This window comes from Sprattus sprattus (assembly GCF_963457725.1).
Source record: "Sprattus sprattus genome assembly, chromosome: 9".
NCBI lineage: Eukaryota > Metazoa > Chordata > Actinopteri > Clupeiformes > Clupeidae > Sprattus > Sprattus sprattus.
Window position 1 is genome coordinate 11067202 of NC_137928.1, and position 17500 is coordinate 11084701.

General features: G+C 45.7%; 1 protein-coding gene across 1 annotated transcript in view; it reads right to left on the bottom strand.

Moving 5' to 3' along the window:
• LOC308370682 (1,4-alpha-glucan-branching enzyme-like) overlaps positions 1-17500 on the bottom strand; it is a gene marked incomplete at its 5' end in the record, with an annotated part of 106770 nt that overhangs the window by 50537 nt on the left and 38733 nt on the right. Inside the window, 3 exons of the mRNA XM_080845383.1 lie at positions 2997-3095; positions 5280-5407; positions 6059-6174. Of these exons, the coding sequence (XP_080701509.1) occupies positions 2997-3095; positions 5280-5407; positions 6059-6174 (343 nt within the window). The remainder of the gene's footprint in view (positions 1-2996; positions 3096-5279; positions 5408-6058; positions 6175-17500) is intronic.

A 17500-nucleotide genomic window follows, 5' to 3' on the forward strand; every position in this document is an offset into this window, starting at 1 on the left:
GTCACCACTTTCAACAACAATGATTGGATTTCTGCATAAATGAGAAAAGGAATGAGTGCATAAGGGAATGAATCTCACTGGTACGCCCTCAGATAAATGAGCACAGCGAAAAAGCCTGTGGCTTATAGAAAAAGGTGAGTGCCAAAAAAAGGCGAGGAAAAAAAGCCTGTAAAGTAGCTTAAGTCCCTCTTTACAGCAAGACCTGGGGCTTGTTCAGGTGGACCATTTTAGATGTTCATAATTACTAGTCCTGGCAAGTAGCAATTTTAATGTAGATGGAAGAAGGTTCGGAACAGGAGAGCAGATGGGGAGAAAAAAAATAAAAAAAATAAATAAAAGAACAAAAAATGGCCTGTTCCATTAATTCAATTGCTGCCCAGTTTAACACTAACCCATCACAAGGCCTCTTCACATTTAGTACATTTAGAAAGCAGCTGAGAGAGAGAGAGAGAGAGAGAGAGAGAGAGAGAGAGAGAGAGAGAGAGAGAGAGAGAGAGAGAGAGCGGCGAGAGGAAACAAAAGAGTGAGGGAGGAAAGGAAAGAGAATTAGAAGGAAATGCATGTGTGTGTGATTATATATGACACATACATGTTTTTCTACCTCTGAGAGAGAGGGAGAGAGGGAGAGAGGAGCATTAGATTCTGGCTTTTGTCACCTAAGTGGCACAGCGTACCATTTCTCCTCATTAAAACGCATATGCTACTGAAGGACAGCATCGCTTTCTTTGCCAACGCAATTCCGAGGCAGAGTTAGCCCTTTAGGAACTTTCCAGTGCTATGACACAACAGAACAATGTGAGAAGTAGTTGTTGTTGGTGGTGGCAAGTTTCATGAAAGAAATATGGGGAAAAAAGACGTTTAACTGCTTAATTTAAAAAGGAGAAAACGGTTATCTGGGAAAGAATAACATAGTCTAACCGTGAAAGTGTGTGTGTGTATGTATGTGCGTGTGTGTGTGTGTATGAATGTGTGTTTTCACAGCTTTTGAAAAGCAGACTGGATCGTTTTTTCCCCTCCATGAATATGCATAGGCACATTAACAGCCGAGCAGTGCGAAACTGTTTGAAGTGAAACTCTGAAAATACAAAATGATTAAAGAAAATACCCACAGAACACTTCTAATGAAGCATGCTCCATTGAATACTAACTGCAAGAGAGCCCCAGCGTAACCATCAAAAGACAGATCAATACATCGGCCAAATGAAGCACACCTACCTAATGCAACATGCTACCAGCGACTTCGCTTTGCGTTTTTTGAAATTTCTGCTTACAAAGATGAACTGAAAGAGTCTTCAAAGTCTCTTTTAAACAAAGGTGATCTGATATACTCTAAGGAAAATTAAGTAAGCTGTTATTTTTTCTTTTTTTTGTGGTAAATGTTACACCTATGTAAGCAGAGAGAGATTGCAATGCTGAGAGAAGGCGGGTTGCTGTGAGCATTCCTTTTCAGTGGCTCCCCGCGGCTTTCGAATTCATCAAACGGCGAGCGCGTCTCTGAGTGCTTGCTTACACCCGGAGCTTCTCTGACAAACACACACACACACACACACAAACACACACTTGTAGGCATCCTTCTGCCTCTGTATGTACAAACCCTCCCACTCCCAGTGGAGTACACAACTCTTCAGTACGGGCACGCCGGCAATTATTGTCAGGGCACGTGGTTTGTTTTTTTGGAGGGGGGTGGGGTGGGGGGGTCTGATAGGGGCTCCCTGGAACATTCCGCAGCTTAAGGTGATGGAGTGGACGGTCAGGTATTGGACACCTCACCCCCCATCCCCCCCCCCTCCCCCCTCTGGGCCTTTCGGCATTATTAGCCCTGTAGGTTGCCTCTGTTTCGGAGGTGCTCCATTGATCAAGCACACGTCTCCCTGACAGTTAGCAACCCTGGGCTATGGTGAGGAGGGTGAGGGAGGTGGAGGTGGAGGCGCTGGATGGGGGGGGGGGGGGGAGCAGTAGATGAATTGAGACCTTTAGTGGGATTAGTGTGCACCTCACATCTGGAAGAGGGGGGCCAGTTCTGTGCTGGGCAGTGCTGGGCTGTGCTCAGGTGCACCGCCGCTCCCGTAATGACTTTCTTTTCTTTTTTTTTTTCAACTCGAGGAGTATGGTCCGGCTCCAGCAAGTAACCCCTCCCCCCCACACACACACTATTTTACTTCAACCATCTGGATTTACTAATTAGCTCAATTCCTGAACCAGGAGGTGGAACTAATACATGACATCACTGGGTTCAGAGTAGGGCAGGAGATGAGAGGTGAACAGAGAAGACAGAGAAGGAAAGAGAAGGAAAGAGAGAGAGAGAGAGAGAGGGGGTGAGAGAGAGAGAGAGAGAGAGGGAGAGGTAGAGAGATAGAGAGAGAGAGGGAGAGGTAGAGAGATAGAGAGAGGGAGAGAGAGAGAGGGAGAGAGAGAGGGAGAGAGAGAGAGGGAGAGGGAGAGGGAGAGAGAGATAGAGAGAGGGAGAGGGAGAGCGAGAGGGAGAGAGAGAGAGAGAGAGAGGGAGAGGGAGAGAGAGAGAGAGAGAGGGAGAGAGAGAGGGAGAGAGAGAGAGAGAGAGGGAGAGAGAGATAGAGAGGGAGAGGGAGAGAGCTTTTTTCTTTCCTGCGTGAGGAAATCATGCTCAGGACAAACTAAACAATACAACCAGCTGAGGAAGCCGCCTGCTATAAGGGAAACTGTCAGAAAGCAAAGCAAAGGAAGTGGCAGCTTGTTAGTAGGCAAAGCTGGCAAAGCACAAGGTTGGGGGGTGCCTGGATCCATGTTTTGAGACATCGCCTGAAAATATCACATGCCATGAAATCACTGCGATGTGCCATCCAAGACTAATTCCCCTTTATTTTGGTAAAAGTGTGATAATTAGTTTGTGGGCACTTGAATGTGTTTATTAATGCGCATATGTGTGTACGAAAAAGAACAGAAAGAGAGAGAGAGGGACAGTTTATGTGAATGGTGGGGTGAATGAGGGCAGAGGTAAAGGAAAGATAAAGGCCTACCTGGATCCACTTGTCAGGGATCGCCATGGCCAGGCGATAGTCAAAGCCACAGCCTCCCTCAGACAGCGGACGACACAAGGCTGGCATCCCCGACACATCCTGTAAAGGGAACAGAGCAGTCTCTCAGAACTTGAAATACACTCCCACACACACACACACACACACACACACACACACACACACACACACACACACACACACACACACACACACACACACACACACACACACACACACACACACACACACACACACACACACCACCTGCAGCATACCCTCTCACACACTGACTGGGCCTGACCTCAGGGATATCCAGCTAGATCAGCTATTATTAAATGCCTTGACCAGATCTCTTCGCTGCTACGAGGACAATCATCTTGGGCTGACACTGACAAGCGCTGCACAGAGTGTGCTACTGCTAGTAGCAAGACTGTGTGTCTCCACTGGGGGTGTGTGTGTGTTTTGACAGCTGTGACCCCCCCTCTGTCCTTGTGTCTGGCTGAGGCTCCTGGCCACCAGAAGGGAAATGTTACAGCTGAGGGCTCCATTAGACCAGGTCGCCATGCAGCGGGATACACACACACCACATGTTTCCACATAAATGCAACCGTTAGCATTCTTGTTTTTATGTAAATACAGCTACATACCATTTAAGCTTCTATCTATCAACTGCCTACCGCTCCTGCTTTTGTGTAAATGAGACTGCTACCCTTTTGTGTTTGCCACTGCAAAACCATTCTTGCTTTAGCTAAGACACAACTACATACACTTTGTGATGCTATAGACCGGATCCACAGAGTTGATTGTTGCCATTTTGTCGTACACAACATATGCAAAGTGTTGCTTAACCCTTATTTGCAGGTTTCTCTCTAGACTACACAAAACAAACAAACACTTAGGTTGAATAGCGGGAGGTTGAGAAAAGCCTCTTCACCCGGGGCAGGCTATCAAAGCCGCAAGAGTGATTTGCAAGACATTACGCTCTAGTGCTTTATACAGTCACCTGTCAGAAAAAAATAAATAAAAAATATCACAGACCTCGTAGTCTAAAAATAAAAAGACATATCTGTGATCCCTGAGGCATTACACTTAAGTACTTAAGTTCCCATAAACAAATGCTCTCCGTGAACTGCAGGCATCCTCGGACAAATGTGCCCACTGGCTCAGGCGACGTACTGGGAACCGACAGGACTGCATTCGTTCAGGCAAACTGACCCTGGCCTCTCCTTGGTCTGAGGCATTGTAATAAACCGCCAAACCCCAAATTAAATCACCACCCCGACCCCCTGCACTGTATTTACATGTGGAGTGACCATGGCATCATCACCTATAGCGTGTCACACAGTTCTACTGGGAATAAATAAACGAAAGGGAAGGAGAGAGAGAGAGAGAAAAAAAAATCCCATTTAAAGAAACACATATCCAAACAACAGCAAAATGCCATTAGCGCCGAACACTGTTCATTAATTACCAGGGTAGGAGGGAAATAGTAACGAGGATAGTAAGTGCTTTCATTAATCATGGTCGGAGACAGTGTCACGCTGGAGTAATTGAATGTATTGTATGCGTGTGGCTGTAGAGGTTAATTCACCTTTACGGTGGTAGAGCCATAGTTGTCACCACTACACTGTTTGCTGGGTTGTGTTGGATTCTAAGTAAATGTGCATGTGTGCATGTGTGCATGGGTTGTGTGTGTCCTTTCGGGTGAAAGTGTGTCATACAGCACACACAGACAGACTCACATACAAACAAATAACCAAATAACAAATAACAGTGATAGCTGAGACCCTCAGCTCTACAACTCCACTACAATACACATCTGGTGTGTTTCCATGTGCCTGAAGGCATCTTAATACAATTATGTATGTGTGAGTAGGAGTTTGAACTTGTGTGTATGTATGTATGTGTGCTTGCGGTGTGTATCTGTGTGTGTGTGTATGCGTGTGTGTGAGTGTGTGTGTGTGTGTGCGTGTGCGTGTGCGTGTGCGTGTGCGTGTGCGTGTGCGTGTGCGTGTGCGTGCGCTTGCGTGTGCGTGTGCGTGTGCGTGTGCGTGTGCGTGTGCGTGTGTGCGTGTGCGTTAGCATGTGCGTGTTTGTGTGTGTGCATATATGGGCGCTCATTAGCTGTATGAGAGAAATGGGTCCATATGTGTACACTGTATGTACAGCCCAAGTTGCAACACCGGGCCTGATCTGCAGGTCCCAGACCTGTTCCAGCTGGTATCTCAACAGAACATATGTGATTGGGAGACAATGTCAACAATGCAACAGTTAACATATTACCTCTGCTATGGTGATGCAGTCCTCATTGAGAGAGTGCAGCATATGGTTTGCCAGCATCAGGTAGAGCACAGAGTCCTCATCCACATGTAGACCAAAGTACTCAGAGTAATCCCCGGAGAACCCAATGCCTACGGTATAGATATAAGAAAGACACAAACACGGACACACACAAAGTCTGTACATATTATGGAAAATATGGTGATCACACAAACATGTTGTCCTTCACAGATATGCACACACAGGATAATGTATGCATCAAGCATGCATTTATGCATAAGCTCGCATATACACACACACACACACACACATACACACACACACACACACACAAACAAACACTGTCACACACATACAGACAGCCAAATGCAAACATGTTTGGGTCAAAAGTCAAGCAAAATGAAGGCAGTTGCGTTTGACCGGCTCTTTAATTACTTGCCTGCTGGAGAGCTTGCTGTGTTCCCAGAACTTTTATAAGACACCCAGCTATACATAAGCAATTTACATAATTATTTGTATGCGTGACTGACATGGGCTAATTTTGTTACAAGGAGCTCATGCTGCTCCAGCTCTCTCTCTCTCTCTCTCTCTCTCTCTCTCTCTCTCTCTCTCTCTCTCTCTCTCTCTCTCTCTCTCTCTCTCTCTCTCTCTCTCTCTCTCTCCATCCTAAAATGCATTAAAAGTCACCATTGAAAAAAAGGAATCCTTGAAACTTGCTGAGGTTATGAGGCTAATGCTACAGTGGGGTGTAACAGCTTATGGAGACACTAAAAGGGACTTACCAATGCCGTGGTGGTGATAAAGCATAGAGGTCACGCCGTCAAACCTGAAGCCGTCAAAGCGGTACTCATCCATCCACCAGCGCAGGTTAGACAGCAGGAAACGCAACACTTCCCAGCTGAGGTGGACAAAGGCAACACACACACACACACACACACACACACACACACACACACAGATACAGACACACGCATGAGTGAACATGAGCACACACATACAAAAACACACTTACAGAAACAGCCACACGCACACACACACACACACACACACACACACACACACACACAGGGATACAGATACACACACACACACACACACGCATGAGCGAGCACACCCACACACATAATCATACTCACAGAAACAACCACACACACACACAAACATATACATACACACACAAACAAAAAGACACACATGCAGAGAGAGAGACTGTCAATACATGAACTGTATACATAATCGGAAGTGCTTAACAGGGATACAAATCTGTGATGGAAAATATTTGAATCATTCTCATTTGCAGAGAAGAATCTGTCAAGCCATCCTCCAGCATTACACTCAATGGACCTGTGCACAATCGATCCGCATTGACACCCACAGACCAAACAAGAACAGGTTTGCATGGCAGAGAACAGCAGATAGAACAACTTTTGCGTCATAAGTGGAGGGCCAGACCATTTCAAGGTTCCCCCCCGGAACCAACCCACCCCACCTGGGACCCTGTGGACATGCCATTCTTCCTCCGTCCATACTGACTGGATTTCATCAAGGAATCAATTAAGCATGCACTCCAGTCAGGGAGCCCAGGCTCGATGGAGGGTGCAGAGCGTGGCCCTGGTGGCGGTGCCGGAGAGGTCAATGCTAAAGGCACCCCTTCTGCTGGATAGAACCCTGCTGAGCGGCGCTCGGCTGTTCAGTGTGACATGCTCAGGACTGCATGTTCCTTCCAGGAAGCACGCGGCAGCACATACCGTAACCTGCAGGAACTCTGCTCATAACATGCTGACTCGCGCTGAAAAATAAAATACGCAAACGACATCAGGGATGATCACTTGGGCCGTGCTTACTCTCAGGGATTAGATATCCCAGAGGGGCCCTCTTTCTGAGGTTCGGGGGGAGTTCGGAGAGGGAAAGAGCTTTTAAGTTTTTATTCTATGGCCCGAGTGTCCTCAACGTTTTTCCTCTCCAAGAGCTATGGCTGCTGCTGCGAGTACGGCTGCGTTGCCATAGAAACGTTGGCTTGGCATGCAAGTGGGAGAGTTTATTCGGCTTTATGTGCCATGCACACAAAAACAAATCATGCCGGTAGGGGCCAAATGAGCAGAAACCAATGGGAAAGAATGGAGACGCAGTTCTATTATTCCCAATACTGTGAGCGGCACAGTGGCAACTGAGAAACCCGACGTGTTACGCTAGCGTCCGCAATTACTCATGCCATCGAGGCCGTATACAACGTCTGCATTAGCACAACAAGAGCAATGAGCTGGCGTGTTGTGCCACAATTGCTTATTTACTGAGGCTAACCAGGCCTGTGTGGAGAGCGACACAATGAATCAAACAGATGGACTCATCCCTTAAGACTTCAAAATATCTCTCCGCTCGCATTTCACCATAAATGAGATGCCGTCAGGTTCAAAGATATTCATAATCCAAAAATCCTTCCCCTGTCACATGGTGCTTAAACCGGGGAGAGGGGCGATTTTTCACAGAGTTGCCAACTCTTAATGCAACTTTACAGAACAATCTCCGCGGCGGCGGCACAATGGCTTGGAAACTTGAGCGTCATTGGATGCGGCACAATGAATTACATTCACGCTGCACACTGGCACGTGCCTCAACACACTTTAACAGCAATGAATTGGGAGTGAAATATATGGATGGTCCATAAGTTCCACTGGCAAGAGATGAATTCCACCTCCGTCCTGCTGCCAAGCGCAGGGGTCGGGCTTTTTTTTTCTTCCTCCCTACACCGACACAATAGGTTCCCCCCTTGAAATTTGAATTTGTTGAACGGGCAGAACTGCATGACACGTTTGGGCAAGGCTGAAAAATATACACGAATGAGGAGAAAGAGAGCGGCCGAGAGCTAGGCCATCCCAGAGGCCATTGCGTAAATAAAGGTATGAAGCGGTACCCGGCCTTGGCAACCGCCATCCGTACCCCACCAGCTCCCCCCCAGCCCCCACCCCCATCCCCGGACGCCAGGCCTGCCGCGATCCGATAAGCATGCGGCTACAGTGGCCACGTAGGATCCCTGAGTGTGATGAATAGATTAGGTTCCCCCTCCACGCCGCGCCCCACGGAACAAAAAAAGTGTCCTGACCACAATGCGTCCTCCCGGGAACGAGATAATGGCTGGCGAATGCCGGGGGCCAGGCGAGCGATCTGCACTGGCGCGCCGAGCCTTAAGCGCTGTTATTAATCAATACCGAAAAATGGCTGAGGGGAAAAATTGTGCTCACCATTTTAAAGAGTGGGAGAGCACAGAGAGATTGAGGTTCCTGGAAGTGTGTGTGTGCATCTGTGTGTGTGTGTGTGTGTATTTCTCCCCTTCTCTAATTCAGAGCTTTATTCACACTTGCCTGTTGGACTGTAAAGTCATTTGAGAGTAGAATTGTTGAGCGCAGGCTGATGCGAGATAAAGCGAGCTAACAGGTTGCTCTGCATCGTCTGACTGATGGAAAGAAACAATCCTTCCACAGAAAATCAATTAAGTTCCTCATTAATAACTTTCTCTAATTTGTCGCGCTGCACTAGGCTTCGAGTACATTTCGGAAGAACGGGTGCATGATGAAACATATTCATATCAACACTGACACTCACTTTGGTATTAGCCCTTAAAAAAATAACACTGGGAACGGTGTTGCTCCCGAGGTGAGGTTATTCAGCTGTGCTTGCACGTTTCTCGAAAAAGCCAAAAATAAAACACGACCTGCCCGCTAACACATACCCGCACACACAAAAAGACCTAGGCTAGCATGGGTGAAACTGGGTGACCTCATTTACATGCTGTGTCCATGAAAGGGTGACACAACCACCCCCCCCCTTCCTCCTCCAGCCCCAGGGGTTGCAAGGTACGGTGCCTCAGCCCCCTTTTTGCGTGGATGATTTAAGTCCCAGTGTCCTCAGCATTACAGTCGAGCTGCGAGATAAGAACAAATAAATTTGGAGGGCTGACAGGTCATTTCACAGGAGGCGTGACGCGGAAGCGACACGGGCTGACAGACTGATGGATGCGGTGCAGTCGGACCCTATGGGACGAGTATGGCACCTCATTTACCGCGGTTCAGCGGCAGACCTGTCCCTGTGCTGCCGCCGTTTCCATATCCTGGCGCATTCAACCAACAGACAACTCCGGCTGCATCCGGCATGTTTATTAGGTGAGAAATAACACCGTTGCCGATGCCGCCACCACCGTGCCAGTGGGGCTAACGCACTGCATTCACTGGGGGAATAAATTGCAAAAGTGTCAGCGTCGATATTGTGTATTATAATCCTGCTCTGTCATCTACTTATTTCAGCAAGTGGCTTCCGTCAGGACCGCACAGACATAATGCACACTTAAGCCAGGTGATGAAGGAGGTTCCTGAGTCAATGGGGCATTTGGCCGTTTGAAATTACGGGCTATTGGCGGAGGCCTCCGGCACAGGCGTAAATACTGACGGGGACTACATTTATATTCGAACGAAGTTCAAAATGCTCCCATTTTAACCATGTTAATCCAATACCTGGGTCATGCTAAACTTGGTATGCACAGCCAGTAAATACTTTAGCCCAAGCCTTTTACCGGAAGCTCCTCATATACGCCAAGCTGAAACTCGATGGGGGAAGTGAATGTCCCATGCCACATGTTTGGCATCGACAAACGGAGGGACAGCTTGGATTATTCGCACCTCGGCCCCTTGACAAATCCCCACCATAGGGTTTGACTGTCCAATCTCTGTTAGTCATGTCGTCTGATCAAGAGACGAATGAGAAAAAAAATGAAGCAGTATTAGACAGTATGGGATGCGCTAGGGGAAAAAAGTGTGTGTGTGTGTGTGTGTGTGTGTGTGTGTGTGTGTGTGTGTGTGTGTGTGTGTGTGTGTGTGTGTGTGAGTGTGTGTGTGTGTGTGTGTGACTGAGAGAGAGTGTGGAAATGAGGTGGGGATTAAACACCCTGGATCAAACCGTTCTGAAGCGGATCCATGTGAGGAGAAGAAGGCCTCGGCTGGTGGAGAGGAAGACCTCCTGCCCTTCAGCGCTCTGCCGAGGCTCAGCGGATTAATTTACTCCCTCACAGGAGATGTCCTTGTACCTCTTTTGAAACATCCCATTAGGGTGCCATTGAAAGGTGTATAATGACGCTCCTGGATCTCTGTGAGCTGGTTAGATATCAACCACAAGAGCGGAGAGAGCGGACGGAAATAGAAGAAGAAAAAAACAGCCATCTATGATGTCTGAAACTGGGATAGCTTTCTTTTTGTGACCAGAAGATGCAACTCAATGCAGCTCAACTGGTTGTCAATGCTAAATACATCATATATAATATATATGCATTAAATATTAATGCAGTTGAACCCCCGTATCCCGCCCCGTATCCCGCAGTTTCAGATATCCATGGTTTACCGTGGCCCAGAAAACATTAAGTGGAAAATTCAAAAAATAAATAGTTCATAAAGTTTCAAGTTTCGCAGCCTTCTGTTGCCTTTCTGCACAGTCGCGCGTATTATGTGATTCATGTCTCTATGCACACCTCATTTCTTATACATGTCTGTCCTTGATTCTTCCATCCTTCAGTCTTTGTTTTTTACACTCTGCTATCAAAGAGAGGTGCTAGGACGTAACGAAAAGAAGGACAGACGGAAGGGAAAAGGTCAAAATGTTGTTCATATTTTTGTATAAAATTTTAGTATTTTTGAGTTATTTTTGTTGATGTCTTATTTTGTGTAATGTAGAAATTAAACTTGATCAAAGGCATAGATGAACACTACATCTTTGAACTACTTTATACATAGACCAAACGTATAAAACGTGTTAGGGCGATATTGACTTCAATGCTTAATTAGCAATGATTCACTTCACAACCTATGGAGTATAATAATTAATCATGAATACAAAAGCTTTCCACTAAAAGTGCTCAAATGAGTTTTGATCTTTGGCTTGTCCCTTTACTTCTCGGTCTCTGCGACGTGGTGTTGGTCTCGGATACTTGAGGCCTTAACGTGTTGACACACCAATCATGGAGATGAAATGTAATCAGCTTGCAGTTGTATGGTCGGGGAGCCATTTTGCTCTCTATGCTCAGAAGTTGTAATTCAATCATGTTTAGGCTCCACCTTGGGTCATATTCATCCCACAAGAGTATGCAAAGCTTCGCAGGGGCTGATAAATTGTCAGTCTGCATACAGCATAGTGGCAATAGCAGACAGCTTTCATTTCTAACTGCTCCTAAATCTCACTAATATATGGCGAACCATGCAGCCAGGCAGAAAATACTTGGATTATAAAAAAGAGAGAGGGAGAGAGAGAGAGAGGGAGAGAGAGAGAGAGAGGGAGGGAGCGAGAGAGAGAGAGGGAGAGAGAGAGAGAGAGAGAGAGGGAGAGTGAGAAGAAATAAAAAAAAATAATAAAATGTGAAGGTGGCGGTAACGGGTGTTGCACGCTCCCATCTTATTTGATATACTGTACAGGTATTTCATTTCCTTGGCCATTGATGTTCCAAGAGACTGTTTGGAGCATAACTTATCTTTCTCCTTCTGTTGGCTCAGTGGAAATTGTTGTATAATAATTGAGGTGACTCACGGCGGAACGGTGACCTCGCTGCCTGTGACAGCAGTTAAAAAGCATTAGGCATTAAAGAGAGGCAGACGCTAGAGCGGAAATTGATGGGGGGGATGGGGGTGGGTGGAGGGGGGAGTGTAAAGAAACAGAGAGAGATAGACAGAGACAGGATGGTGGTGGTGTGATGGGGAAAGGGGTGGTGGTGGTGGTGGTGGTGATGGAAACGGGAGTCATTTGCTCATTTTTATTTTTCTCTTCGACGTGACTGCCTTCTGATCATCAATTTCAAAGTCCGTTGATTAAAAAATTGTGGCAAGATTGGTGCTTGTGCGGTGAGAAGGGGCAGTGCGGTGCGGAGCGATTCATCCCTGTGATTGTGGGCAAACAAGAGAGGCTGCTTCAAACATGCATCAGGTGCAAGAACACTGGCAAACGACTGGGACTGAAGAGTAAGTGAAAGAGAAAGAAGGAGAGAGAGAGAAAGAGAGAGAGAGAGAGAGAGAGAGAGAGAAATGAACTGCCTGTGACACGGTGACTCTGATCTGGGCTTTTGTAAATGACTCTTCAGATGCCTCCTGGTCGTGGCATATGTCTGCTTTGTGCCTAATGAGTCCCACTGATGGCAGTGGAGCTCAATAAGTAATGACACACAAGTCCTGCACTCTCTCTTTCTCTCTCTCTCTCTCTATCTTTCTCTCTCTCTCTCGTTACCTGGAGTCCTGTCGGACACTAAACGTCGTATAATGCCTCGGATGTCGACACTTCCTTGAAAGCGCGGATAATAGACACAGGTTCAAAGAAGCATTTGATATAACCTAGACAGCGGTGCCTGTCTTCCCTCTCTCCACACACACATACACACACACACACACACAATCACACACACACACACACACACAGGGATAAAAACACAGCCACCTTCCTTCCTTGCTCCTTTTCAAAGTGTGGAGGAATCATTTCCAAGCAACAGAGGGATAAAGAGAAACACTTAATTAAAAGTGTGCAACGCCGCAGATCGATAGATTTTTGTTTACGGCGCAGGGACTATTAGGGGTCAGGGGCTGCCGATGGTGACTGAAGTGGAGGGGTGCTGAGCGGGGTGTGGTGCCACTGGGGGAGGCTTTTTACCCACAATGCAATTCTGTTTGCCTCTCTAATGATCCGCTCGCATGAGCTGGTTGCTCGCCTTGTTTACTCGCGCTGGAAAACGCTCACATTGTTTGGCTGAGTTCTGAGCGCGCCCGCGCCCACTTCTTTGTGCGGGGGCGCCTGAAGATTTCTTCTGAGATGACGAGGACTCAGGCATAGGCTTCTCATCAAAGGCTTTTCACTGTCTGGCTTTTTCTCCTGTAATTTAGAGAGCATGCACACACTCCCCAAAAAGAAAAGAGGGGGAAAAAAACAGAAGAAGGAAAAAAAATATAGCCTATCATCCCTGTTATTTTTCTTTAACCCAAAAAAACGAATGTGATGAATAACAGTGACACACCATATGTCTGTAGGAACTCACAAACCCCTCTGACTCTATCTTTGCATCAAGGACTGTTGTTCAGGCCATGACATGATGCCAAGCTTATGTAAAATGTATTACAGTAAAAAAAAAAATCTGTGTTTGATCAGTGAATTGTGACCCACAGATGAACAAAATGCAGAAGAGAGAGAAAGAGAAAGAGAGAGATTGAGCTGGCAGGTCCGTAACTTTGTGGTTACATCTACCAATTACTCATTCTGTCAACTGTCACTGGCATTCAGAGATCAACTAAGCATCAGCTTCATTTGGCACAATGTCTGTTTTGAAAGGTGCAGCCAGCCAAATCGATCTGATTGGCAAAGACCAATGTGTCGAAGGCAACAAGCACAGATGTCTTCACACGGACAGTACAGACATACAGACGATTGAACGAAGTGTACTGCAATTAAAAAGCCTTACGAAATTTTGCTGGTTACATCAAAGACCGAAGGCATCGTAACCGACGTCAAGACCAAAGGAGTACAAGACCAAGGGGGTGGGGGTGGGGGGGGGGGGGGGGTGGCTTAGTATCACAACCTGTAAGTCATTGGATTCTGATATGGCTTCATATGCAATAGATCAATAGATCATATGCAGCATCCTATGGCAGTCCAGTCTAATGAGGCTAGCTTTTCCCCATGTTACTTATCATACTCTGTCAAGCAAAATGGAAAACAAATGATCATTATTCTGGCAACGGAAAGTTTCTGATGGGGGGGGACTCACAAGAATAAAGGAAGGCAGCTGAGGGAAGCCAACTTTCCCATAAATAATCAGAACAATCAGCCCAGAGTGTGGTATGTGCTAGAGATGGACAGAGAGAGAGAGAGAGAGAGAGAGAGAGAGAGAGAGAGAGAGAGAGAGAAGAAGAAGAAGAAAAAGAGATCACTCACTTCAAAGACAACATACACTGGCCTTTATGTGGCTCGCTAATTAGCTGTCATGATGTAAGACACAAACAGACAAATAAGTGCGGTATTTCTTCATTTGTGCCGGAATGCAAATTACATAAATGTGCTATGAGGAAGGCTTCTGTTAATTGATATATTTACGAATACATTCTGAACACAGGCAGACCCTGCATGGAGAGAAAAATTATTCTAACAACACAAGCACTTTTGTACAGAAGATTAATTAAAAAATGCAACCCATAGATGTTTAATTAAAGCTAGTTTAGTATGGATATATTGGCTGCATCGACAAGTTAAATGTACTACACTGTACAGCTTCCACTTCCAACACGTTATTAATTGTGTGTGAGGTGAGGGCACCAGAAAATGGAGACAGAAGATGAAGACGACACACACGGCTCTGTTGGATATAAACAACAAAAAAACATTACCAAAACCTGCCTGTACTTTAAAAATAGAAAAACTAATGAGAAAAGCATTAAGCAATTCCCTTGTATCGTTTCAAATGTGGCGACTGATACATTATCCATGCACACAAACTCTACATCAATATGTGTTTCCATCTTTCTGTTTTGTTTTAATTTCTCCACTTGTCACTGTTAAGGTGACGAGACAGGGGCAGACACTAAAATGCATTTTAAAAACGACAGACCTCTGCATGAACCACTGAACGCTTAAAAAATGGAAGAACACATTCAAAGAGGGCGGAAAACAGAGTGATAACTTGACCTCAGCACTCCCGGTTTGTGGAAGCAGATTTTTCAATGGCGAACATTTCGGTAATTGCCGACGGAGACGGCGCCATAATATCAATGAGACGCGTGGTGCAGATTAATGCTGTGCCCGAGGCATAAAAGAAACATCTCTCTATCGAGAGCTCGGAGCACTGAAGAGGAGGCTCGCAGTAAGGCATTCAACACTGAGCAAGACCCTAGTCAAGCCTTTTCCCAGTTTAGGAAAATTTGCTGGAGCCTTTAAAGTCTTTCAAGACCTCTTTCCCTTTGAAATGAAAAAAAAAAAAAACGAAATGAGGGTGGGGAAGAACAAAAAAAAAACTGACGTATAAAAGGCTGCCAGTCTAGAGTACAGAGAACCAGCACTTCAAACACCTTTGTTTCTCCACCATTTAGATGTTAAGTGTTAAGTTGACTTTTGTCGATACGAAGCGAGTTTTGCAAAGGCTTCAACTAACAGCTGGTCCCAAAAAAGTAATGACGTGAAACAGCGTGTAGACACACAGGTGGGTAATATCAGCGCGATATGCTTCTGCCATCACAATCAGAAAAATACGCCTGTTGTTTTCATTAACGTATCCCACACAACAGTCACAATGGTGTCGAAAGAGAAAATTAATTAAAAGACTGCTCTCAGCACTATGCATTAGTATTCTACTATTTCAGATAAGTGGAAAAATGCTTTATTATTAACAAACAAAACTGCTGATGTGTTGTAATTACCACGAGACAACACCCTTTTGCCTAATTAATGACTAGGACCTGCAGAGGCACGGTGCCTATAATGGCTCGCTTATTATGGAAGCCGTTTCAAACATGTTCGAAAACTTTTGGCAACTTCAAAAGCAAAAAGAAAAAAAAATGTTAAAAGCAGCTTGGCAACTTTGAGGCACGTTGTCTGTACAAAGTTTAAGGGGGGCCAATCTGCGATGTCCACTACGTCTGCGGCGAGAAACAGGAGTGGTGGTGTGAATAATTAATGACAAAAACAAGTTCTATGTCAACAGCCTGCTGGAGGAGACTTTTAATTTTGACTTTTCCTCCTTGCAGAGATGCTTGCCTCTCGCAGGCATAAATAGAAGCACTACTGGATAAACAGCTCAGCTAAAATATATCCTATAAAAGACTGCAGGCAAAAAAAAAGTCTGGCATGTTTACTCACAATGTGATGCATAGGCATGCAAAACTGTTCAGAAACACATCTAAAGAAGATTGCTTAAACACAGGTAAGGAGCATGAGAATCCATGGAAAATCTGTTGAAAATATTTTACATAGAGGAAGAATAAAATAGAATAGATTTCAGCTTCACAGTGTATGATGTATGATGAGACAAGAATGTTATGAGATCTGCACATCAGAACGCTGTACAGCATTGTATTGTCTGTTAAACTACTTTTCTTAGGAGTGGCCTGTCAAAGGGTCGCAGGACAGGTGAGCATTTTCTTTTCTTTTTTACCTGTGTCTGATACATCAAAGATGTTCATTTTTCACATCAAAGATTTTCGTTTTGCCCACACCGCCTCTGCTGACCAACCACTGAAACCCATCAGAGAGGCAGTGGATGTGTGCTGCAATTCTCCATTTCCAATTTCCTACATCAAACTGCAACACGACTGGTGTAAACAATTCAGTCATTTTGTAGTATCTCCGACTGTTTTTGTCTGGGGACCCTGAGGCTAACTGATGAAGATTTGATTTTTATGACAATCTTGAATCACATGGCTGCTCAGCATCTCAAAAACACCACCGCGCAGTGATTTATTATTTTTTTGGCAGAGAAGAGTGCTTAATTTGGAGACCTTTTTTTGTGTTTTGAAAACTGTATGAGCAAGGTTACTCAGCAACATGCCCTTGAAGTCTAAATAAAGTATCCGCATGTCCCCAGCGCAACCTCCAAAGCCCCAGGTTGTGTTTCATTCCCCAAAGCAATCGCTCGGAACCGCCGCTGGGCTTAAAAGCTGATTGCAGATTGTTGCATTAGGGAGAGGCTTCTGCTAATTTCAGCAACTTGAGTTCGGCAAGGCGGGGGTGGGGTTGGTTTTGAAAGTAAAGCCTGGCAAGTGCTGAAGCTGTGCGATTTTATATAATCAGTCAAAAATTAGACACTTTCGTTTTAGCCAGAGGGGCCCGGGCAGACACCCCCTTCCCCCAGCCCCTCAGTCATCAGGTTCAAACAAGGCATGTCTCAGATCAGATCAGCTGACGGTGCCTCAATTATGTGTGTGTGTGTGTGTGTGTGTGTGTGTGTGTGTGTGTGTGTGTGTGTGTGTGTGTGTGAGAGACAGATAATGTGAGTGTGTGTGTGAGAACGAGCAAGTGTGTGAGGGCGAGTTGGTGAGTAAGTGAGTGTGTGGGAGTGACTGAGTGTGTGCGTTATGAAGTAAGAGTATTCAAGTGAGTCAGTACGTGAGAACAGCTGTGTACGTGTGTGTAGGGGCGTATGTATTTGTGTGCACATGTGTGTGTGTGTGTGTGTGTGTGTGTGTGTGTGTGTGTGTGTGTGTGTGTGTGTGTGTGTGTGTACCTGT